At 35.7% G+C, this 27,929-nt stretch overlaps 1 protein-coding gene across 1 annotated transcript in view; it reads left to right on the top strand.

Moving 5' to 3' along the window:
* The window catches only part of LOC115418673 (BMP/retinoic acid-inducible neural-specific protein 3-like), a 113,870-nt gene that overhangs the window by 38,035 nt on the left and 47,906 nt on the right, over positions 1–27,929 (top strand). The window contains exon 3 of the mRNA XM_030133218.1: positions 21,927–22,117. Within this exon, the coding sequence (XP_029989078.1) occupies positions 21,927–22,117 (191 nt within the window). The remainder of the gene's footprint in view (positions 1–21,926; positions 22,118–27,929) is intronic.

Raw genomic sequence — 27,929 nt, forward strand, 5'->3', positions numbered from 1 at the left:
TAATAACACTGGGTTACAAAAAAAATATTTTTTGCAAGTTGTCTAGGTGTTTTCAACTGAATTAGGACCATTTTGCACCGCTAAATCCAAAAATGACATCTGTTTTCCTCAATCAGGTCAGGTTTTTTTGCTAATTTTATTTTGAAAAATTTCATCTTCTCACAAAATTGATTACATTTTTGTGAACTTTATCTTGGTCACCAAGTTTAATACCAAAATAAGATTGGTAAGCACACTTTATGAAACTTGTGACTTGATTCCTGTTAGGTACAATGGTGTATTCACCGCAGATGTAGCAGAATACATCAGGCTTATTTTTGCAAGATCTTCTAGTCGAAGCCATTTCATTCACCTGTAATATTAAAAAAAGCATTAATCATAAATTGGCAAAAGTAAAATGTTCAGAACTTGTTTATTACAAGAAATATGAAAGAATTTTGTATCATATGATGTGAAAATGCCCATAAATGTAAGCAAAAATGTTAAAATGCCAATATGTAGCATAGTTCAGAAAGTTGACCTGATTGAGCAAAATTAATGTGATTTTTGGATTCAGCACACCAAAATGATCCTAAATCAGCTCAAAAAACTTAAACAATAAATTTGTTGTTGACCAGTGTAATTGCTGTAATAATGATGATGATAATAACAACACAAAAATATGTAATAATAATAATAATAATAATAATAATAATAATACCAATCTTACCAGTCTAACTTATGGTATTATTGTGGTTATCTGATAATTCTATGTGCTCAAAATAAAACTAAACTAACTGAACACTAACATCAGCCAAAATTACATACCTGACTTAGCATAACTGACAAAAGGAATAGATTATAGAGCAAAGAAATATGAAATATGAAATATGAAAAACTTTATCTGAAATGTAGCCAAGGTCTAAGCCAGCCCCTGACCTCAGTGGTACATGGAGACAGAATTATAATGGATTACACCCAGCTACCCTGCTATCTGCTGACAGTATATCACATAGTGCTGTCGTCCAAGCCCTGAGGGTGGTATCTGATCAGGTGGTCAACTGAAATATGGTGATTAGCAGCGGAAAACAATCATGATTTGTCATGACAGCAGCACAGTCCGAGGTATCGGTATGCGCCTGAATTAGTGGAGACCGTGTCATGAATCATATCCATCGTCATTTAGGAGGATGTTGTCCAGGCATCTGGAAATACACAGACAGGAGTCTTGACATCTATGGATCGGTGCACCGATGCTTTATGTCTTCGGTGATCGGTTGCCGCGTTAGAGCTTTTTAATATTTCCTTCTCTGGCAAAAGGCAGCGGTCCGTTGGAGCTGAGCTGCATGGGCGGCAAGATTAATAGTCTTATCATGTGGCCAAGTGATTAGTGAGCTCTTAGTACTTATTACTCTGCATTATCACAGAATCCCCTGAGAGGCTTCTGTCAGCTGCAAGGTTGTGTTTGAGGCCCTCTAGATTACCACAATGCGGCATTGATTAATAGTGATTATATTAAAAGGAAAAACTAACCTAAAAAGTAAATAGCCTGTAAATCTTCCTAAATTGAATTCACTTGGATCCCATCCCATTCGATTTCAGAAACAAACCTGATGAAGACAGGAGGGATACAGCTGTGGGATACGGCTTATGTTTTTTTTTTTTGTTTTTTTTTCTTGCAGTGGGCATGGTGAGGTGATATGTGGTGGTGATTTTTTTTTTTTTTTCTTTTTTTGGGAGCTCTTACCTGGAGAAGGCTCGTAAAAATTCAGTGGGTTTGGTTTGTTAAAGTAAATGGCCTCCTGCATTGTCTTCTCAGTTGTCACACTTCCTATGCTACACTCCTGCTGCTTTTGAGGAGAATTTAAAGTGTCAAATCCAGCTCTAACCCACTGGGAGCAACAAGGAGAGAAAGTGCAGTTCTGTGGCAGTAGCTCATCTTTGTAAGAGTTTTTTTTTTTTTTTTTTCCCATTTTCATAGGTTTAGGTTGTCTACAAATAAATATGGACAGGATCTATAATAATATCTTTAATTGTTTACCCTCTTGCAGCTTAACCCTTTCATGTATACTGGTCACTACAGTGGACAGCTATTCTACAGCTGATCTCTTATATATTCATGGATATTTTTGTTTGTTTGTTTTTGCACATATCTTTATTAAAGTTTTAAGACACTACATATCTTTTCTGACATGAATTGGTAACATTGTGTAGATCTCCCCTGAGCATACTCTCACCCCCAGAACAACAAGCCCCCCCCCCCAGTTTTCACACAATTTATCTGTAAATACATGTTTCTTCGTTTCAAAAATTAAATGCAAGGTGTCCAGCTGAATGGACATTTTTGCAACTTCATGTAAAATAGGTTCATAAGATCATTTTTATTATTATTATTAGTAGTAGTAGTATATCTTTTTTTTAACTTCATTTTTTGTTTTTTGTATAGTTTTTGTTTATTTATTTATTTATTTATTTATTTTCATAAGAAAGTTTTCAATTGCATTGTTTTTTTCATGCCTAAAGAAGAATAAAAACACTCAGGAAAAAAAAAAATCTTGATTAAGGTTCTCATAATTCGTGCATGAAAGGGTGAAATATAATAATCCCAAAAATGAATATTACACATTTATGTACAGATGGTGCACATACTGCATAATAATAATAATAATAATAATAATAATAATATTGTTCATGATGTGTATTTTCTCAAACAGTTCAGTTGTTTTCATCAAATCTTCAGCTCACCACTTCCTGATCCTCGGATGAACTGACCAAATAAATAAAGATGAAAAAAATAGAACGCAAGATTACACACAGAGGCACAAAACCATTTGCCTTCTCACTAATTAGCAGCAACCGGAGCAGCTCGGCACTTTCTCTTTTAAATACACTTAATTATTAAACCAAACCAAAATAAAAAATAAAAAAAAAGCACCACACATAAGCACAAACAGATGCTCATGGTGTATATTATATATGACAGGGTTAAATAAATAAACACCATAGCTTATTATGAGGTAATACTTTATTAAGGCAGAGATTAAGTCATTAAATTAATACCTTAGCACTCTCAGACATGTGTTGGCTGTTAGATTTATACTAAATACAGCTAAAATAAACAAAACAAAACAATAATATGACACGTATAATTGTACAAGGAATAGAACATGGCCACATTTTCCAACACTGTGTACTCGATATTCTTTCCTATTTACTGGATTTTAGTTACATGCTGCTTCACATTAGTATAAAATCAACATCATAGAGATTCAAAGCGCAGAACAGACACTAATTATTTGTCCAGGTACATGTTGAACCTCAATCACTGAATCAGTTCTAATTAAAACCTCTACAGAAAAGTTCCCAAAGCTGCTGTCGACTCCGATGATGACAGTAACAACAAGTAATTGCTTTACGCTGAAAAAATGAAGTGCACACAATTAAAAAGTGGAGAATAGAAACCTCAGGGCTTTATTGAGGTAAATTAAGGATATGGAGTGTCAGGGAGCATCACTGTGCGTAAGAAAACAATTTGGCTCCATTATCTTCAATAAGTTTATTATGAAAAGCGGCAATGACGGGCCCACCCATTGAGATTAAGTTGATCAGAAGAAAGCAGCTTACTGTTTGATGGAAGAGCCACTTCAGGTACGATGAACAACAGCAGGTTTTCGGAGCCACGGGGGAGTCTGCAGGTGCTCTGAAGAGGGCTGAGGTGAGTGCTTTAGAGCAGACTCCCTCAGCGCTGCATCTCAACTTCCTACTGCTACATTCTTACTGATGTTCTCTTTCCACCTTTCTACCGCTGAAATTCCCTCAGAGGATTCGGCAACTTCAACACAACCGGTGGTGAGAGAATGGGAGTAAATAATAGTTTTTCACCTTTTCCCCTCAAACAGCGCAAGGGAAGTCACCGAGTCGCAGCTGCTTTTGTTTGGAAGTTGCAAATAGCCCATTCTACTCTGAACAGGCCCGTTAATTGCTCAGACTTTAGGACCGTTCTTTCTTCTGTTCAATTAGTTCATGCTGGAGGCAGCGGAACTGAAGATTGGAGTTGTATTTTTCATTCAGTGCAATGTAAAAAGACATGAAAAAAAAGAACGAATCGCACTGTGAGCACCCTTATTAGAGCAGTTTTATGGCAGTATAAAAACTAAAAATGACTTTAAATTATTACAAGATGCCTTTGGTTATTTTACCTACAGTTAGTGTCTGCGCATTGAAGTTGTATGTGAATATAAATATCACAGAGACGGCACATTATGACAGTAGTGTGTTTAGGGGTCTGAGCCTATTTTGGCTGTTTCTGAGTACTTTTGATTTTGCCTTTATATACTATATAAAGAAATGTTTATTATACCCATGTTTGGTTTCTTTTTTTTCAGCACAACCTCATCTATCTCATCTGCCTATTATTTTTTTTTTCACTTCAACCTACTATATCTACACAAAAGGACAAAAAACACACAAAATATATAAAATCCAATTTGAAATTTTTTAATAATATATTGCATAAATAACACAAAGATGCTTAACGAACCTTTTCAAAGACTTTAAAAGTGAATATTGGTTCCAAATATTGGGTACATAAAATTAAAATTGTAATTAATAAAACTATACTCAAATATGTGACATAAAAGCATATCTTTACATAGGCGTTTTCTACGGTTTTCTCACCACCCCACCACTGGTCCTCCCAGTTTCTTCATCCGGTTCAGGTGGGGTCGTCTTCACCCTTACCTGTAATGCTAATGCAGTCTGTGGATTACAATCCGCAGATTTGGCCAGTTTTTCCGTTTTGAAAAAGGACAAAAAATGACAAAGATATGGTAAGAAATATAACGTTTGCTTTATATCACTATAATAACACTATATCGCTAGTTTGTTCCGGGTTTAAAACGTCATATCTCCGGTTGTGTTTGCTTTATCAACATCAAATAAAAAGTGGGAGGGTGTTTCAAGTCCGCACTTTCAAATGCAGTTATCCCCAGTGGTCTACGTGACCGACTTCCGACACTGCAACGTGTTGAAAATGTCATGTGATTCAGTCACGGACCATGGACCATGGACCCCGAAGGGTTAAACTCCATCAAAAACTGTCATTGGATTTAAATACTAGTGTCACCACCCCAGACTATCTATCTTAAAAAAGAAGAGGCTTATTTATTTAAAATATTAATTCTTGCCTGCAAAAAGGTTGTTACAAGGAGGTGGTTAAAATGTGAGAAAACTGGAGAAAACGCCTATGTAAAGATATGCTTTTATGTCAAATATTTGAGTATAGTTTTAATTTATTACAATTCAGATTTTATATACCTAATATTTGGAGCCAATATTCACTTTTAAAGTCTTTGAAAAGGTTCATTAAGCATCTTTGTGTTATTTATGCAATAAATTATGTACATTTTTCAAATCGGATTTTATATATTTTGTGTGTTTTTTTGTCCTTTTGTGTTGATATCGTGGGTTAAAGTGAAAAAATAATAGACAGATGAGATAGATGAAGTTGTGCTGAAAACAAAGATACCAAGCATGGGTATAATAAACATTTATTTATATAGTATATAAAGGCAAAATCAGAAGTACTTAAAAACTGCCAAAATAGGCTCAGACACCTAAGGGTTAAAAATGTTAAAATAAAAAAGTAAAAATAAATAAACAAATACATAAATAATACATACTGGTGTCACCTACAGCTAAACATTATAAATATTATACTTCCTGTGAAGGTTTTGACACTTGAGTGGACAGAAATCTTTTTTTTTTCCTTTCAGGAAATACAAATAACTTAACCACACAAGCATGAGATTTAAGTAAAAAAGTCATTTTTGTAAAAAAAAAAAAAAAAAAAAAAGACAAAAGGCAATATCAAAATAGGAAATTATTTTAGGAAGGTGAGGATATACTGTGCTTGCAGAGGGTTCCAAATTTCTATTCAGCCTGATTTGAACGGAAAAATGCAGATTTGCTTAAAATGCCTGTTGTGTGCATTTGCAACCATATGGACAAGTTTATGAGTGCACATCAATAAGAAGTGATATTGCTCTCTGTGGACTTGCATGGAAGACAAGACAAGAGGTGTATCAGAAAAGTACAAAAATAAAAAACCCTCCTATGTCTTTTTGCTGAACACTTTTCCTCGGTGGAACACATCATAGGGGTAAGGAACGATGGAAAGGACAGTTCATAAGGACTTAGGAAAAGACATGGTGGGGCTGAGAGGAGCCCCTAGACAGATGTTATGTAACACTAGACAGATGTTACATGATTCGGCCAAGATGAAAGCACCTCGGTCTGAATATGGACGATGAAATGTGCATCTTGGATACTTCCTCTGGTGTGTTTTTACCGTGCCGTTTAATGCAGGATGTAAATGTGACTGTATTATCAAGGACGGAACAGAACCAGGCCTAAATAAAGGCTAAAGCTGCACTAATAGTGACTCTGATCGTCCTGTCGACTTCTATTCGTCAGTGTGAATCCTCATTTCACATGATTGTATGAAAAATACTAATTCTAAGAAAAAAAAGCAGAAAGATATAAATTATTTGTAGAGCTCTACTAGCCCACATGTGGTCAGTCTTAACGTTATGTGGTGAATTAAACACCATCTGCCTATAATAACATTTTAGCCCACAGATACACTCACTCCCACCTGATTTGGCTGCATTTCTCTTCCTACTGAAGGTCAAGGTCATAATTCACTGTTTAGTTTAGTTTTAATAAGGCATCTGTGACCGAAGGAGCCGGAATGAATGAATGATAAAACTATAGGCAGTAAATATCCAACTCAGGGGTGTCAAACTCAGTTTAGTTCAGGGACCACATACAGCCCAATACGGAAATAATAACATATAAATAATGACAACTCCAAACTTTTGTCTGTGTTTTTCAAGTTTCAACTATCCTTTAAAAACCTGAAATTTATTGTAAAAAATAAATACAAAATATAAGCAATGTTTGCAAAATTATACCTCAGCTTATCATTTACATCAAATCACAGTGGATTTACAAATGCACCATGCATTTAGTAACAAGCATAATATTAATAAAATTGCACTTCTTACGAAATTGCACTAAAATGTCTTTCCTAAGTTTCATATTTCAGGTCATTTTTATTCCCTTTATTGCCTTTTTTGTGAAAAGGTTGTTTGTAAATGTAAAAGTTTTCATGTTTTTTTTTTTTTTTTACACTAAAAGAGAAAAATTTGGAGTTGTCATTATTTATAGGTTTGGTTTTTTTTTTTTCTTTTCTTTACTAGTCCGACCCACTTCAGATTGAATTGGGCTGTATGTGGTCCCTGAACTGAAATGACTTTGACATCTGTGACTGTTAATATCCTGTAAATCATAATTATCATATTGATAATATATTGTCCAGTACATATTGTACAAATTGCTCTAATTTTGTGTCTCAATAGAATATTTTAATATGTATACAGGGTGGGGAAGCAAAATTTACAATGAACATTTAGTTGTTTTTTCTCAGCAGGCACTGCGTCAATTGTTTTGAAACCAAACATATATTGATGTCATAATCATACCTAACACTATTATCCATACCTTTTCAGAAACTTTTGCCCATATGAGTAATCAGGAAAGCAAATGTCAAAGAGTGTGTGATTTACTGAATGCACTCGTCACACCAAAGGAGATTTCAAAAATAGTTGGAGTGTCCATAAAGACTGTTTATAATGGAAAGAAGAGAATGACTATGAGCAAAACTATTACGAGAAAGTCTGGAAGATACTATTAAAGAAGAATGGGAGAAGTTGTCACCCGAATATTTGAGGAACACTTGCGCAAGTTTCAGGAAGCGTGTGAAGGCAGTTATTGAGAAAGAAGGAGGACACATAGAATAAAAACATTTTCTATGATGTAAATTTTCTTGTGACAAATAAATTCTCATGACTTTCAATAAACTAATTGGTCATACACTGTCTTTCAATCCCTGCCTCAAAATATTGTAAATTTTGCTTCCCCACCCTGTACTTGGTGTATATATGTAAATGCTTGTATAATTAGAGCTTTATGTATATATTTTTTTCTTTTTCTGTTGTATTGATAATTTCTTTCCTTCTGCTTTTTATTGTACTTGAATGGAGCGACTGTAATTTCCCCCTGGGATTAATAAAGTATTCTAATTCTGATGATTGATTAATTGTTGAATTTCACAAATTTATCCCATGGGCCTAATGGGACTGCTTTGGCCGGCCAGTTGTGGGCATGTTTGACACCCCTGATCCAACTCATGGAAACTAAACACAGGTTCTGTTGTAATAACTTCACATTTTACATCAACAAGTGCCTGATGTACAAATCATATCCACATATTAGACAGTTATGGCATAAGATGAACATGTACTCTGTCATGTTGCTCGTTTGGTTTTTTTTGTCGGGTTGGCTGATTCTATTCTATTCTATTCTATGCTAACTCTCATCTAACGTTCTTATATTATCTCTTGCTATAATCTTCTGAACTAAGTTATTTTGTTTCTAAACCTCTTTTGTGTCCACAGAGGATGGACATATATGACATACTGGACCTGGAACATGTTCTGCTTTATTCTTAGGTTTTATTCACTTCCTGATGTTAATAACCACAAACTCAATTATTAATCTATCCGCAGAGTGTAGGTCAACAACAACAACAACAACAGTGTGAGTTCTTAGTGGTGAGGAAGGACCATGCAGTCATCAGTGAAGTATCACACCCACTCTGTGGTGGTATCAGGACCTTCACAGGTTCCCCATGCACCTCACTCTTTCATACCTTACAGCTCTGTTAAGTAGTGGAATTATGGGTGTGTCACTTGTGTTTCCTTGTACTTTTACAAACACTAGATTTGCTGGTGGTTAGTTTGTGATGTTGTTGCGGGGAACTTTGCTGTTAAATGTCTGTCTTTGATTGTAAAGTCTTTTCTGTTATGGTTGTATTTATCTGACAGTTGCGGCAGACACAAAGAGAATTTCTGAAAGGATAATGAATAAAACTAACAGCGGAGACACAGGTGCTGTCATACATAATATCAGTGATGCAGATTTGGAGGAAATAGTAGTGTGGTGTTTTAGAATAACAAAACATATACAGCATTTTTAGGGAGAGACACAAAAGGGTTATGTCTCACTGCTGTTTGTACTGAACACAAACTCATTTGTATTTAATAATTCATTAAATTTGTACCATATAGAGACAGATCTGGCAATAGTAATTTAACCCATAAAGACCCAGTGTTATTTTTGTGGCAGTTTTCTTTATATTTCACCCTTCTTAAATGATCTATCACTATTTATTCTAATATTATCCCCTGTATTTTTTCAGTGAAAATCATGTATTTTTGTGTATTTAATTTACTGATCATGGAGATTAACATAAAAGCTCAGCTTAAAGTTGAGGGTTATGAAGAAAAATGACCTTTTCAGCAAAAATATCAATAACTGAAGGTAAAAACAAGTGTCTTCATCCACTGTCATTGATCCAACTCCATGGGTTTTACTGGTGAATCAATGTTGTAGAACAGGGGTGTCAAACTCATTTTAGTTCAGGGGCCACATTCAGCTAAATTTGATCTGAAGTGGGCCAGACCAGTAAAATAACAACATAACAATATAGAAATAATGTCAACTCCAAACTTTTCTCTATGTTTTACAGTAAAAAACGTAAAATTACATTATGAAAATGTTTACATCTACAAACTATCCTGTCAAACAATGTGAATAATGTGAACAAACTGAAAAAAACTGTAGTTTTAACACTATTATGCTTTATCATTTCCACATGTACATTATAACTTACAGATCACAGTGGATCTACAGATACACAAAATATTTAGTAACAGGTGGAATATTATTAAAACTGCATTTCTTTTAAGACATTTCAGGTTGTTCATATTTGTTCAGGTTATTCAGATTTTTTGCTAAATTATATTTTGCTTTAGTCTAAATACATGAAAACATTTACATTTACAAAGAGAAAAATTTGGAGTTGGGAGTATTTATAGGTTATTATGAGATTAAGTTGGTCTGAATGTGGAACCTGAACTAAAATAATTGTTAATATCTTAGTAAAAATTTTGCATTTTACAAATTCATCCCAGGGGCCGGACTGGACCCTTTGGCGAGCCGGATTTGGCCCCCGGGCCGCATGTTTGACACCTGTGTTGTAGAAGATGACGGTGTAAATAAGTCATGTTCTGAATACAAAATAAATAATGAGAATTAAAGCTGAAATATAAAACACAAGAAATGCATTCATATAATAGTTTTATCGTGAATCATCTTGTTTAAGCTTTGGTAACATTTTAAGAACTTTTCTATTTTATATTATTCAAAATGAGTTTATTTGAGTAGCTACGCAATTATTATTTGTTGATGAAAGGTTCATTTATTAATTAATCACCAATTTATTTATTTTTTTCTTATCAGTGAAAGAGGGCACTTTTCACTTTATATTTTGCGCATAAAATTTACTTTAATTTTTTTTTTTTTTTTTTTTACATATATTACAGTTAAATATATGTTGTTTGTTTACAAAGCTTTGAAAATATAAACAGACACCTTTGACAAAGGAACAAATTTTGCCTAATTTTTTTTTTTTTTTTTCAATTAAAAATGCTGAAGTGAGAGTTGGGGGTACTTGGATTTTTTAAAAAAGTGCATTTCAGGGGGTACTCCACTATAAAAAGTTTGAGAACCACTGGATTGGTGGATCAACAGTTGTTAAACAGTTTAGATCAGTAGGTGGTTTTGGTTGTCAGTGGTTGTTTGGGTCTTTTTTGGTTAATTAGATCAATCTTACATTTGTGAGTATACGTTTTTGACAGTCATTTTGTGGGTGAGGGGTACATCCTGTCGTATAAAAAAAGCAGGAACAGAGGCGATTGAAAGTGACATCATTATTTTCTGGTCTGGGTTTCCTCATGTGCAGTACGGATCTCTGGTAAATCCTAATAAATGCTCCATGACAGGGGGAAGATGAATTACCAGAATCGGTGCTTCTGGTTACAGTGTGTGTGATCTACCTCAGCGATGATAGAGTAATGAATTCACAGCACTGTTTCCCTCTGTACAATTTCCCACCTTTCTAACTGATTGAATTTGAAAGAAATTTTAACGAGTCGGCTGAAGGAAGAGGGAGAGAATGTATGTGTGTTTTGGGGATTCGCCGCAGAGCATACCCGGAGCTTCCAATGCAAACACAATACGGGCCTGCAGCCTTAGCCACCTGTCCACAGCAAATACTGCCAAGGGAAGGCTGCCATATCCACCAAGGCAGGAGTGTTGACATACATTTGGCTGTCGTCTGAACATATTGCATTTGGATAATGCTTGTGATAATTTTTTATGGCACAAGATTTCATTATAAATGACTTTTAGCTGTGGAAAATTCTCTGTGCTCATTAAATTTTGTTCAAGATTAGGCTGCATGCCAGCAACCAAATGTGAATACAAGGAATATCAGATGCAGACATGATGAATAAGCAAAGAAGAGGAACCTTTCTTAGCAAAACTTAACCCATAAAGAGCCAAACAGCAACCGGCGACCACAACCATGTACTGATCTAAAATGTTTAATCCCTGTTGATCCACTAAACCTATCAATACATATACATAAGTGGTGTAAAATGCTGTTTGTCATCTTTTCATGGTCATCAGATATGACCCATTTGGACGTACAGAGGCTCTGTAGTTACCATGGAAACACCGTCATCTTCTACAACACTGATTCACCAGTAAAACCCATGGAGTTGGATCAGTGACAGTGGATGGACACACTGAGTTTATGTTCAGTTAATAGATTTTGTTGAGAAAAGTGACCTTTTGTTTAGTTTTCTCTGTTTCTAATATAATAACCCTCAACTTTAATATGAGCTTTAACGAACATCTACATAATCAGTAAATTACATTCCAGAACATACCTGATTTTCACCGAAAAAAACACAAAACAAAACACAACATACAGAGGATAATATTATCAATCAATCAGTCAGTCAGTTTATTACAAAATTATTACCAACAGTTATTAAAATTAACAATTCATTAACAAAATACATTTTGTAATAGGACACCCCAGAAGCAGTCCACATCTTATAAACTGGGGCCCTTAAACATGTAATAAGAGACATCATTTACATTATAATCTTTCAACATCAAATGTTTTAAATAACTACAAAAACATATTTGAAAATATTTTCCTATCTTCCCAACAATGATTCAATTATTCATTATAATAAATGTTGATAAATAATTGAAGAACGGTTAAATATAGAGAAAAATTCATGTAGGAACTGCCACAAATTTAGCACTGGGTCGTTATGGGTTAAACACTTCAAACAACTTGGCTATGATAACTGCCAAAGAGTTAAATGGATGAAACTGATGTTCTTTTGCCGAAATGGAGCAATGAAATTGATAATAATAATGACTTAGCTGGTTGTAGGAGGATTGCGGCCCCTAAAATCAGCCCTGTGGTGAAACCCATTTCATTTCCTCCTCTCCCTGCAGGATGAACCATTTGGCCTATCGGGGGTTTAAGATAAGACAGGGCTAGCTTATCACAGTCAACGATAACTGAAGAAACGAACGACAGCAGGGATTTGCGAATGCTCTTTCTATACCTGTTCTCTGCTCGCACTCTCTGCCTCCCTTCCCTGTGTATTCTACTTTTCTTTTTTTCTTTTTTTTTACTTTTTTTCCCCCGCTGAACGTGTTGTAGCTTTGAACCAGTGCTTTCAAAGTGGAACTCAAGAGACACAGTGTCCCATTTGAAGAGGTCATTTATTTGTATGGCATAAAATGAGGTGAAGATTAATAGCTACAGTAGATTTATCTGAGCAAGAGATTAGTCAAAGGCTTTGTCTGAATACTACAGTGTCAGCAAAAAGGTCAGTGGGTACCACATATCCATTTAACATCATTATGTTTACTTCCCACACTCTGTCTGCAGTTTCTGCTTAACACTGTGTGAATCACTGTCTAGATTTGTGATTATTAAACAGAAAATTAAATTGATGTACATTGCAAATCGTTGCGCCTGGAGCAATTTAATTCCGGGGAATTTTCGCTTGGTATCACTCAAACATCTGTGTTTGTGTGTTTCCTCATTGCTTCTGGTTTAATGTGATATATACCCTTTCAAAAGGCCATACTCGCACCATCCATCATCAGCAGCTGAGGTTGTTCAAGTCGTTCGTGATAATTTAACACTCAAGATTTTACTTAAAAGTGCAGCTTTTGACTGACTGGACAATATTTTTTGATATCTTTTACTGGATGTTTGTTTCCTGGAATTCCACGAGTATAATCTGTCAGTCAAACCAATCAATCATATTCACTTTTCACAGCTCCTTTTGGCTTTTCATCTATACATAAAGAGGTGTTTTTAATTATTTTATTAAAAGAAAATATAAAAGGGCATATCCTGGAAACTGTGAAAAGGAACACAGTGATCTTTGAATAGATAAGAAGACTCTTTGAAGAACACTTTCTTCTCATGTATAAATGAGTTTTGAGTAAACTGGGGGAAGTGCCATGCGGATAACAAAAATTGTCACAAACTCCTGTAGCCTGAAAGTAATCACAACTGATTTTGTGCAATAATTATAGCTGTGATATGTGTCCGTGGCTTCATAACTGCCTCTTTATGAAAACCACTACTACACAGATTTGTGATGGAGAGGAAAGTGCTTAGAGAAAAAAAAAAAAATCTCATCAAACTTGCCTTTTTAAACATCAAATGGAACTGTTCTTCAAAGTATCTTAATTTTGCAAGTACATATTTAATTAGTTGGAGTTACAGACACTAAAATGGGTTACTTCTCTGTAGGTGGGTTTTATTACAGAATCCCCCCCCCTCCCCGACATCCTGAATGCACATTAATCCCAGCCCACACATCAATAAAACAGAATTTATCCACAGTTGTTTCATTCAAATGTTGGGGAAAAAAAAAAAGAAAAAAGAAAAAGATATCGGCTGCTATTCCATTAAGTTCAGTTGTAGGAGAGAAAACCCCTTTGTGAGAAAATAATTTCATGAGGAGTCGTGTCAGTTATTACTTTTAGACATATAGAAAAGTTAATATCTTTCCCTTTTCCCTACGGTTTTATATGTCCTCTATGCCCCAAATTTCTAATGTCATAATGCTAATATGCACCGTTATGTATTAGATATGAGCAGAGCATGGTACAGGCAAAAATATACTAGATAGATAGATAGATAGAGAGATAGAGAGATAGAGAGATAGAGAGATAGAGAGAGAGAGAGATGGATGCATAGATAGATAGATAGATAGATAGATAGATAGATAGATAGATAGATAGATAGATAGATAGATAGATAGATAGATAGATAGATAGATAGATAGATAGATAGATAGATAGATAGATAGATAGATAGATAGATAGATAGATAGATAGATAGATAGATTATAGTGAAGCAGCATTACAAACAGTAAAAATCAAATTTAAGAATAAAAATAAAATACAGAAGCAAACATGCTATACATAACACATTTGAAGTAAAAAAAAGAGAACTGGTAGAAAATCTGGACAATCAGATATCCATTAATGTGTTTTTTTATTCATTCTGTCACCATTTCCTGAAGTGGTACCAGGATTTTAGTTTATATATTAACCCTTTCATGCATACTGGTCACTACAGTGGACAGTTATTCTACAGCTGTTCTCATACATTCATGGGTTTTGTTTTTTTAGTTCCATATCACCCAACACAGTGGACGCTTATGCATCATCTCATACCAATTCACACCGTTACTGTAACTATGCTGTTCTTGATAAACCTGATCTGCAGTAACATGTTTTAGTGTAAATCAATTGCTAATTGTTATTAGACTTTAATTAACTGGGGTTTTTTTTAATCAAAAAGTAATTTTTTTTGCATATTATCTCCATGAAGTGAATAATAACTAGTAATAGAGTATAATAAAATGTGAGAAAACATCTGATTTGCAGCATTAGAAACCATAGATAGATAGATAGATAGATAGATAGATAGATAGATAGATAGATAGATAGATAGATAGATAGATAGATAGATAGATAGATAGATAGATAGATAGATAGATAGATAGATAGATAGATAGATAGATAGATAGATAGATAGATAGAGAATTAATCCTGGAAAATCTGGAAAATAAGAAAAAAAAAGTCAAATGTCCTAGAAACGGTGAAGTTATCCTGGAAAATTCTTCATCCTCCCCCTGCCTTGTGACCTTGTGTGTCTAAACTGAGATGAAACAAAGGGCATTGTTTTCCAGTGATTTATTGAAAATGTACAAATATTTTTAGAGGAAGTGCAGGAGAGAGCGTGAGAGAGGAGAGAAAATTGAGTTGGGCATTCCCCAGTTGAACATTGTAACTCCAGTTTGTCAGACTAATATAAGTGCTACGCTGTAATCTGTGGGTGTGTTTGCATTATTCTATGATACATTTGTCCTAATTATTTTTCATAGATAAATTATAGCCATAGACTGCACATCAGATGTCTGAGTAATAAACATACACTGCAAAAATCTAAATCTTACCAAGTGTATTTTTGTAATTTCTAGTCAGAATAACTCATCACACTTCAAATAAGACATAATCACCTAATGAATAACTCTTCAGTGAGATGTAAGAACTTATTTTTAGACAATAGATCTTGAAAATCTTATTTCAAGAAATCTTACCAAGATAATTTTCACTTGTTCCATGGGCAGATTTTTTTTTTTTGTGCTTAATTCAAGATTTTTTTTTTTTTTTTTTTTTCTGAATTTTATTTAATTATTTATTTATTTATTTATTTATTTATTTATTTATTTGCTTAATTCAAGCAAAATCTGCCAATGGAACAAGTGAATATCATCTTGGTAAGATTTTGTGAAATAAGATTTTCAAGATCTATTGTCTAAAAATAAGTTCTTATGTCTCACTTACAAGCTACTCTTTAGGTGATTATATTTTATTCTAAGTGGGATATTTTGACTAGAAATGACAAAAATACACATGGTAAGATTTATATTTTTGCAGTGTTTTGTTTTTTTTTTTTTTACAAGTTTCAACATCCTGTATTTTATTAGGTTTTGTTTTTGTATTGTGTTTTTTCAACCTTATTGAAAATATATAGGTATACAAAACAAGAAATTTTGAACAAACATCAAGATGTCAAAAGGGAAAAGCATCTAAACAAATAAATTAAAATAATGCGAAGGCTTAGAGACACAAAGAAGAAGACAAATAATAGACAAATAATAACAATTACAACTTAAAATATACAGATCTAAGAAAAATTAATAAATAAATAGCCGAACACTGAACTAATGGCTTTAAAATGATCAAGTGGGTGACATCACGGTTCCTCTGTTCACTATTTATATATCCACATGAATGGAAAACTCAAACCATCCATCCATTCAGATTCACACATAAAATACTTGTTCACCTCAATGCTAAAACCATGCAGATGTTACAGAATTTGGAAACGAACTGGAACTGGAGGGAATAAATGCTTTCTGTGTAAATGCACCTTTCCTGGCTCTGTGTATGCGTCATGGTGTGACATATGTGCTGTTATATAATTCCCCTCCATTCCGATGCTCCAGTTAAAGTAGCACACTCCTACATTAAAATTCCATTATTTGAAGAGGAACAACTATTTAGGCCAAGCTCAACATATTCAAGGCTGAAGCTGTGATTGATGGATCATAATGACGCCACTTGGCCCCTCTGCAGAAAACACATAAAATGAGTCTGATGTGAAATAACGAGCGACATTTTGACTCCGGCAAAAATTTAGACGGGATATGTTTGCACTGGGTTTTTACCCCAAAGCGTAGGTTCAGGTGTGGAACTGCTGAGCCAAATGTCTGTTCCCAGAGAAAATGTTCTATAAAGCAAACTGTTCTGACCTTGGAATTTTGATCTTCTGCTGCCTTAGTCGTATGGAGGTTTTCTGATTACTATTATTTTAGCCAGTTTGTTGTGACAGCAGGTTAGTAGTGGTCAGAATAATCTCACCTGCTCAGTGGCAGCATGTTAAATACATTTGGTTTAATGTTAAATGTAATTGTTTAACCTTGTTTTTACTTTTAGCCCCCCCACCCCCACCCCCTACCCCTCAATGAGCCGTTACTCTTTGATCAGGCTGCATTTGTAAATAAGAATCTGTTCTTAATTGCTTGCCTGGGTAAATAAAGGTTAAATAAAATAAAAAATTTCACTTGAAAAAAATCTAAATCTTACCAAGTGTATTTTTCTCATTTCTAGACAAATTATCTCATCACACTTAAAATAAGAGATAATCACCTAAAGAGTAACTTTTCAGTGAAATATATCAGGAAATCTTACCAAGGTAATTTTCACTTGTTCCACTGGCAGACTGGCAGATTTTTTTTTTTTTTTTTTTTGCTTTATTCAAGTTTTTTTTTTTTTTGGTTAATTCAAGCAAAAAAAAAAAAAAAAAAAAATCTGCCAGTGGAACAAGTGAAAATTATCTTGGTAAGATTTCTTGATATATCTCACTGAAAAGTTACTCTTTAGGTGATTGTCTCTTATTTTAAGTGTGATGAGATATTTTGTCTAGAAATGAGAAAAATACACTTGGTAAGATTTAGATTTTTTCCAGTGTTTGACATGTCTTGAGCTAACCAGTCTGTAATTACAGGTAATGTACACTGGAAATTGCATGTGTTTAAGCTTCAGTGTGCACATGACTAAGGTGGGTGAAACAGTTATGGTATAGAAAGACAACATTTATAACAGGGATTACTGAGTACAGTACAAATTGCCTCTTAGGCTTTGTTCAGACTGCAGGCAAATGTGGCCCAAATCCGATTTTTTTGCCCATATGTGACCTGTATCTGATCTATTAAAGACAGTTTGAACAGCACAAATCTGTTTTTTTCAAATCCGACCCAGGCCACTTTCATATGTGGTCCTAAATCTGATACCTATCTGATATTTTCCAATGCGACTTCAGTCTGAATGTCCAGATCGCATTTATCTGACCTTTACGTCATTGAAATGCGACAAATGTCACAATTCTGCATCCCACAGTGCGTGCGTGTATGGTCACATATTACATCAGGACCTCTTTTACACATGCAGGTCACTTCAGGATCGCATTCAAATAATAATAAATAATAGAAGTTGTATATACAGGGTGTCCCATAAGTCTCCATACATAGGAAAAATAAACGTTTCTTGACATAAATCATTTTTATTTATATAATATGCTCTATATGACTGCCATTTTGTCGGGAACACATTTCAATGCGTGTCCTCCACTGCTGAAGAACTATAAAGAAGAAATATAAAGAAATACATGTTAGAACCATATATGTATGGAATGTATTATGTCTCCTATGTATGGAGACTTATGGGACACCCTGTATGTTTGTTTGCATATATAATCTTTATTACTATTCATGTTATTGTTCTACAAAGTAGGATGACCATGAAAAACACTTATCTTCACAAATTACTCCTATTATGTATCGCATTGAAAAGTCTATATTTATATGACAATATTCAAGCAACAAAGATTCGCAAATTATCTTTTTTTTCTCTCTTTCCCTTTCTTCTTTTCAGTGAGCAATATTGACACCTTTTTTTCTTAAAAAAAATAAATAAATAAAAAGAGAAACAGTGTACTTTATACCAATGTTGTCCTGTATAATATGTTATGAGGCTGTTTGGAATAAAAATTTGAATTAAAAAAATAAAATAATAATAATGATAGTAATAGAAGTTGCATTTAATGTATAATATACTACGAGCACACAAAAATCCAAATCCGAATTGTGCATTAAGACCTGCTGTCTGAATGTAGCCTAAGATTTTTAGTGTTTGCCTTGGCAGCCATTTGTACAGGTAATTTAGCAACAGCATTTTTACATTTTCTTAAGTTGTCGTTCGTTAGTGAATATTACAAAGTTGGCCTTGCATGTATCTAAACTCTGAACACTTTATGTGGGAGCTTACAGCTCAGCTTTGTAGAAGTTCCCAATTTGCACATTTAGTTTTATCTTTACTATGCTTCTCTGGTGATTAGCTTCACACTCACCAGGCTTGATCAAAGCTTCTCACTGATTAGTGTCTCAGATCAAAACTAAAATATTGAAATTAGCTACTTTTTACTATCTACAGCATGTGCGAGTTACGCTGAGTAATCTGCAGACTCCCCTCGCTGCTTTAAATACAGTCTGTGTGATCAATGTTGCTCTTAACAGCGAAACAAATAAGGAAATGCATCATGTTCTTTTTTTTTTTTTTTTCGCGAGGTAATAATTCAGAAGACCTTACTCAACAGGGACTTTATAGCTTTGCAGAGCTATTGAGTCGATGCACCCCTGTCTTCTTGAAACAAAATATTCCTGCAGCAAAATATGTAGTGTATGTTTAATGCCAGGCAAACAAAGACATGCATGCTTCATTTTAATTCATGGCGTGCCCTCTCTTTCTGTTAATCCGAGTGTTGAACTGAAAGTAGATGAGTAGTATCTGTGAAGGGCATTTGACATGGAAATCTTCTGCTAAACACCTTGAACTTTTTGGTTATTGTGGAATAACTCTGCGTAAGACTCAAAGCACTGCCAAATGCAACGTCAGTTCAAAGAGCAGCGCCTTGGGCAAATGCTCCAAAGTACCAGAGAAAATAGTGCATACAGGGTGCCAGGTTTGTCTGTATGGACTCAATGTTTGTATTCTTTGTTTGGCTAAGTTTTGCTCTAGTTCAGCTGCTTTTGACATATCTGTTTTTTTCCTCATATAATTTAAGTGCGTATATTAGGATTTTACATGAAAGAGGAAAGTCACAGTAGCCTGAAAGCTGTAAGACGGAGATAGGCAAAAAGAAAGTCCTGCTTTATAAAATATACAAAGCTTTATTAAAATTCCTCATTTTTGCCTCTCCTGCTATCTTGACTTATATCATATTATCATATTAAAGCTGCCAGCTGCAACTGAATAGGTACAAGTCCACAGATACTGCGGTAAATGGAGTACTAGTGATTAATATATAGAGGTGGCAGTCACAGTTACAATCAGACATATTATTTGTCAGAGGGAAACAGAAAAAAAAAAAAAAAAACATACAAAGGCAACAAAGGCAGGCGGACGCTTTTGTTCTGGCAGCTTTCACCATTTTCATGACATTTTTGCTCCTACCTTGTTTTCTCTCTCATTACAGAGCACATTCTCTATTTGAGCTATGGGACTATTTCTTTTACCACCTTGCACTTTATTCATTTCAATGTATATCTCTGTCATGATGAGCTATTAAGGAAAACATCTGTCAGCTGTGCAGTGGGAGCACATTTCAGTCCCAGGTGACAAATATAGTTCCCAATGATACTGGCTTCTTATCTGCGATATTTTTTTTTTTCTCCTGCTGAATATCTTTTTTTTTCTCCATTATTTTGTATTGAAACACTTACAGTTTGCATGGTCATGAGTGCTGTTGCATTTAGAGGGACTCATTTATACAGGATTTTTTTCTTTTTTTTTATTATTCATTTAATGCTTTCCATTTAAACCAAAATTGTTGCAAATGGTACATAAGCACAGATACTTAGTAGAGCAAATTAAGATCCCAATTCATTTACAGCAACTTCATGTAGTAATTAGGTCATCCATTCATTCTTTCGTTCATTTATTAAGTCATTCATTCAACATCATCATGCAAATAAGACATACTTTATCTGACAAATAAAGAGCCGGTGTGCTACGAATATATATCTATTAGTCCCTCCAGAAAAACGTGATTATACGATCGCATAATTCAATGCATAATCAAGCAAACAATGCATATTATGTGGGGATTCGCATTTTTTGTTGATGTTGATCGCAATAATTACATAGTTCTGCACAAAATACGCGAAATATGTGGGGCTCGCCTGCATAATTCCTGCATTTTTCTACATAAAGTTTAAAAAATATTGCATTGTAACTTGACACGGGTAGTGTGCAGCATCATCAGCTCGCGTGTCCACAGAAGGTAAACTAAACACGAACCTCCGAAAAAATCCTGCAAGATGATGAAAAATGCAACTCATTTGCCGACAAAAATATCCGCAAAAGACAGTGCAAACCAGTACCTTGATGTCCTACAGGAAAGTGGCAGCATATTATCACTGTACACTGGACATAAGAGAAAATCAGAGTCACTTTACCAGTGTGAAACATTTGAAAATGGTTTCAGCTGCAGCGATAATAATATTATATAAAGGCTGTAATAGCCTTGAAACAGGTGGCCTGTTCTAGTTCACTTTTGTGAAACAGGAAGCAATTATTTTATTTTTGACACTTGTGATTCACTTGTGCCATGTTTGAGCCATGCTTAGAAAATAAAGAAGTACTAAAACAGAACCAGCACTTTCTGTGACGTACTGGATGCTTAGCCTACTTCTTGTATGGGCTGTGTATCGTAGGATGTAATTAGACATTTTTCATTTAGTAGTAACTCAGTTAGAACGGGGGGTGGGAGAAGAATTAGTTTTTTTCATTGAAACATGTTTTTCCAGTTCCATATTTTTGCAACTTCGTGCATTTTTTGCAAATTCCATCACATAATCAAAGATTTTTGCACACATTTTACTGGAGGGACTGATCTATATACTAATACACAACAGAGTAATAGTAGTAGTAGTAGTAGTAGTAACACTAGTAGTAGTAATAAAAGTAATAGTAGTTGTAGGATCACGTTTTAACTGTGTCAACAGAACTCTTAAATTCAGCCAATAAATTAAATCAATGTAAAAACCTGGAGCCAAATATTCAGCATTTTTCGTTTGATAAATTAATATCAAAACTGCTGATTAATGCAAACAACCCACTAATAATTTCATCTTGACAGTTTGTTATGATGTTTATCAGTGTTATTATTATTATTATTATTATTATTATTATTATTATTATATTTTTTTCCCCTCTCTCTCTATAATTCCTGACAGGGAGTTCGGAAGATGGAAGGTGAACAACTTGGCAGTGGAGAGGAGAGATTTCCTAGAGTCTCCATTACCTCTGACTCCTGAGTTCATCAGGAACATTCGACTCCTGGGCCGCAGGCCCACTACCCAGATGATTACTGACAATCTGATCAGGAAGTATGGGACTCACTTCCTTCTGTCAGCCACACTGGGAGGTAAGCAAAGTCATAGCAAATGCTTCCTATATTACCATATGTTTCTTTTATGATGGTGGAGATAAGCCTTGGGCCACTGTGGGCTTAAATGTACCTTGGTATTGATTCCACAAGTCTGTGAGCTCATCTGGAGGGGTGTAACACCATTACTCCCAAAGATACCCCCCCTCGGTTTGATGTTTTGACGGTGATGATGGAGAGTGCTGTCTAAAGCCCAGTTCAGAGAAAAGATTTGTGACTTGATGAAATCGTTTTAATATGTTGCTGGGAGAAGTTTCAGCTGTGATGGCTGATGGCATCACCTGTGACTCAGTGGTTGGTTTCAGGACTGAACATTATATCGTGTTCATTTTTCTCAGCATTTATGGACTGCAGCTCACCTGTCACCAAGAAGCAAAAACGTTATAATCAGCTGTCCTCCTGGTGATATGCTGTCTAAATAGTTTGTGTTTTCTCTGCTTATTAGATTGATAACAAATCTTCTAAATGACAGAAACACTGTGAGAATACCCTTATGTTTTTAATATATTTTTACCATTTTATCAATATTAGCAACTGACCATAGATATATATACACTAGATGTCACGCTGGTAATTATATAGGAACAAATGTGTCAATGGAGCTGCCATCTTGGTACAGGGTAGCACTCCTTTTAAATGAATGAAGGTCAGTCCGGGACCAAGGTTTATACAGAATTAAATCACTATAGATCGGCAAATTTGAGAAGCGATGTTTTATGTCTTTGTTTGTTACAAACGTCAGACCTGTATTTACAACCAAGCCGTGAGTAGAATGATAGATAGAAGTGTTTTTTGTCAATATAGCCTAGTTTATGTTGAAAATGTAATGTGTATATAGGCAGTTCTTCCATTCCAAATAAACTATACACCTACTACATGCTAGGGATGTAACGATTAGAGATTTTGGTGCTACAATTATCGTCAGAGAAATAATCACGGTTTCATGATTACTAAGATTTGTTTGTAGGATATATACGCCACAAAAATTAAACTTAATGTACGTTACTAATTCCTCTACATCTCCCGCTGTTGTCAAGCATCAGACCATTTTATGCAGTTTGCCTTGTGATCAAACAGAGTGTAATAGCTCAAGCGGTCAAGGCGCATTTAAAAAGGAGCACGGACCCAGAATTATAGCAAAAATACAAATTTCTTTTTATTTTCTTCGGAGAGTCAAACAAACACAACCTTCACCAACAACCATCCAACACTAAATGACCCACATATATACAAAAGCGCACTGTGCATGTGACTAGGCTACACCATTTATCACAGGGAAGACACAATATACACACACTAACTATACAGTTCTTTTTACCTTTAAAAAAACACCACATACTCATAAAATACACTATTTACAAATATTAATACAGAACCAAATACCCCAATAACACTAGACAAACACATATATACATATTTACTTTAAGTAGTGTCCAAGCCCCCCCCCCAGGGATTCTTTTAGCTGGACACATGCCGGAAACGGAAGCCCACATACAGTAAGTTAGCGTCTACACCCATTCCTCACAATATTCTAAAACATAACGCTACTACATTAACTTTATATAATCTCACCACTGCTATACACCTTTAAGAATAAATAAGCGCCGACTGTTTTTTATGCAGGCACGGCGAACGAGGACCGCAGTGCACACGGCTCGCCATCCCCTTGCTGGACCCACTCCACCACAGCATTACCATACAACAATATTCAGTAAAGATCTGTTTAAATGTACCGTGTGTATATTTTCTGTGCTACGTGAGTTAACGTTTACATCCAATCATTCAATAGACTACTATAATCAATACCGGACGTAACGGCGACCCGTCGTTACACAGAGCATGTTTACTGAATCAATTCATAAGTTCACCCTCCTGAAGCTTGTATGACAGTCTGAACTGCTGGAGAAGAATGGCCTCACTTTGCAGCCAGATTTCAGTGAATGGCTTGGACGACGGTAGCCTGAATGGAACCTGCGTACATGACAGTAGCGAACACAAACTCTATGGAAATGACAGTGAGGCCGCATTGAAAATATATTTACAGCCAAGACAATTCAGAGAGATGTGACGTATTTCTGAATTGTCTACATTTTTGAGCGAGAAGCTTGTTCCTTCTCTGTTATTTTCACTTGTGGAACGTTGAATGCAGCGCTTTTGTAACATTGCTTTCGTTCCGTGCGGGAAACGCATATTGGCACGTCTTTGGTTCCACTCTTAATCTACTGTACTTTATGAGACGGTTATTGACAGCCTTGACGATTAGTTAACCGTGATGTTTAAAATCACGATTAATCGTAACACCTTGACATTATTACAAGCCTTCTACATACCCGACTGAAGCGCTACCCCATAACAAGATGGTGACAGTATTTACGTATGTCGAGAGGCTGAACGCAACATCTAGTGTATATATCTACGGCAACTGACTATCACTATCCCGGCTATATTTTAAGACATACAAAAGCCTGGAAATCTGGTAGTTCCAACAGAAGTAAAGACAGTAAATGCTATGTAAACGACAGATGGCCTTTGTCACTTTGGTGTAAACTGCTTTAGAGAACACTGCAGACCATCACGTTGCAAATTGTTTTCACTTTGAACCTTTTTTTCTTAACATGTCTATCCAAAATGTGATATTCTCTAGGGTTGAGACATGGTGACTTTGAAAGTGCAGCATATGAATCACTTCATTTACATATTCATCAAACCTTTGCCCCATGGATGTGGGCATTATCATCCTGGAAGAGAGAATCCCATCAGGTTTTTCTTGTTATTTGTCACCCCCAAGTCTTACATTCATTCACACTGAGGTTCGTAATGATAACAAAGGAGAATTTACCAGAGAATCAGTAGTTATACGTACATTCAGAACAAAGGGTTTGTATTTGAGACAAAACTAGAAACAAAACAGGCTTCTAGCTATCCGTGTCCAGTGATTTCTCTAACTTAAAATTAATGTTTCTCACAGATCTTTTCATTAATAAATAAGGTTAATATTCAGTTTACATCTTATAATATTTAGTGCTAAATTAGTGGAAAAAATGCAATATATATTTGATGAGCACACTATGTCAGTGGCACAGTGAAAAAAAAAAAAAAAACTTCAATTAAAAAAATTGCTGATTATAAAGCTTACCTAGTCAAAGTAAAAGAAAAAAAGTACATCTGGCGCTCAATTCTTTCAATAAAGCATACATTTTAAGTTGATAAAAGCCTTTAGAATTTGCCCTTCTACGTACTGCTCATGGAAACAGATGGACAAGGTTCAATAATTCAGTCACAGTAAGTAACTGAATTACGCACCGCATCAGAATAATACGCTATTTGAAGCACAGCAATCACTTTTCAGAGATGTATGAATGCATGTAAAAGCATGCCACTCCCACACACAGTCCCTCCATTTAGGGATTTATGCAATTTGATGAATAGACAAGCATCTATGGACTTCAGAGTACGGTACAAAGGAAGGTACAAGAAAAAAAAAAAAAAAAACTTAAGATGCCACTGAGGTCCAGGCTCATCTTGCAGCACAGATTTGCTTTTACAGAGCAACACTTGTCAATTACTTTAGACCTGACTCCAGCCTTAGTAAAGGTCGAAATTGTGAGTGGCTGCATATAATGCTTCTCTATCGGCTGCCTGAGCTGATGCAGCCCCACACTCTGGCTTTGAGCCAGTACTTAGTGGTATGAAGAGAGGAGAATGAGGAGTTTGCCTTGGAAAGTTGCCAGAGATATGCCTGTGTGGTTCTGAATGGATTGCCTCTGTGTTCAGAAACATATGGACTTAATGAAATTAATAAATATATGTGTTATTAGGAGGGTGCCCTTCAGCAGCTGAGGAGGAAAGGCACTGGGCAGAAAAATTGCCCTGAAGCATTAACACCGCATTATGATGAGAAATATGATGTGCGGTGTCTTGGGGACTCTCAGAGTAAGAAGGGCGTGCTGCAGCCTCGAGTATGAAGTGCTGATTGCTTTGATCAGTGGCTGCCATGCCTCTTTGACATGGAGAGTAAAGAGATCATCCTGTGAGTGTACTTATCAATGCTTATCCATGCGGTCAAGTATCTTTGTTCTCAAAAGCCTCCTGTATTGCCAATGATATGGCTCTTGAACCATACCACCTGGTATTTACAGTCTGCCCATGACCAGATCAGATGCTGGTTTCAAGTAGATTAATTGAAGTTACAAAATGGTGTCACAAGCTGTGGACAATACCACATGGATGCAATGAAAATGTGCCAATGGAGATATCAAGCTTTGGTAAGACAATATGAAAAGGGATGGATATAACACTGCTGCAAAGTATAACCATCTCTTAAACATGAAGGCAAAAACATATTAGTTTTTTGGGTTTTTTTAACACTTTATTTTTAACAGATTTTACTTTTTTTTTTTTTTTTTAACAAACAGACAATGAAATGAAAATGTAAAGACATATGAAGCAACAGACATCAACAAGCACAGACAGGGCAGCATCAAAACTTAAAGTACAGTGGTAAAGAAGTGGGACAATGAGCCATAACATGATCCCATCATGATAAGAGGGTTGAGTTAGCTTAGTCCTGTTTCAGTCCATGTCAGATCATTCAGATATATTCTTATGTGGCATCAGATCATGTCCAGGTGTGCGAAATGGTTCCACTGTGACATCACTTTGTATTCATGCACACAGACAACTACTTACAATCATCATTTTCATAGACATTTGTTGACATTTTCCTGGAGTGCGTATTTACACATGTTGATAAAGAAACACACAGATGTTGAGATATATGTGTATTCTTCAGGAGAAAAACAAGGTGTTGTCCTATTGGGGTGTCACAACTTCTGGGGTCGTTGTCCATTTTAGGTAATAATTAGTAAATTTGTCCAAATTAAGGTTCAAGGAGAAAGTTAGTTTTTCCATGTTGTATATTTCTTTAACAAAACCATATTAGTTTTATAATATAGTTGTAAAATATTCATGTGCGCTCAATTTTCAAGGACGAAGGTTTAGTTTACTTTATTCTATTTTATTTCCCATCCATCCATTATCTTCCGCTTCTTCCGGGGCCGGGTCGTGGGGGTAACAGTCTAAGCAGGGATGCCCAGACTTCCCTCTCCCCAGACACCTCCTCCAGCTCTTCCAGGGGGACCCTGAGACGTTCCCAGGCCAGCTGAGAGACATAGTCTCTCCAACGTGTCCTGGGTCTTCCCCGATGTCTCCTCCCGGTGGGACATGCCCGGAACATCTCCCCAGGGAGGCGTCCAGGAGGCATCCGAAACAGATGCCCGAGCCACCTCAGCTGGCCCCTCTCGACGCGGAGGAGCAGCGGCTCTACTCCGAGCTCCTCCCTGGTGACTGAGCTCCTCACCCTATCCCTAAGGGTGTGCCCAGCCACCCTGCGGAGGAAACTCATTTCGACCGCTTGTATCCGGGATCTTGTCCTTTCAGTCATGACCCAAAGCTCATGACCATAGGTGAGGGTAGGAACGTAGATTGACCTGTAAATCGAGAGCTTCGCCTCTCGGCTCAGCTCCTTCTTTACCACAACTGACCGGTACAGCGACTGCATCACTGCAGACGCTGCACCGATCCGTCTGTCAATCTCATGCTCCATCCTTCCCTCACTCGTGAACAAGACCCCGAGATACTTAAACTCCTCCACTTGGGGCAAAGACTCCCCACCGACCCGGAGAGGGCAGACCACCCTTTTCCGGTCGAGAACCATGGCCTCGGTTTTGGAGAAAGTCACTGCCCTGCCTGGGGTTTGAACTCATGCCTCCCATACAATAGATCACTTCTC

Source organism: Sphaeramia orbicularis, chromosome 4, assembly GCF_902148855.1.
Source record: "Sphaeramia orbicularis chromosome 4, fSphaOr1.1, whole genome shotgun sequence".
In the NCBI taxonomy this organism is placed as follows: domain Eukaryota; kingdom Metazoa; phylum Chordata; class Actinopteri; order Kurtiformes; family Apogonidae; genus Sphaeramia; species Sphaeramia orbicularis.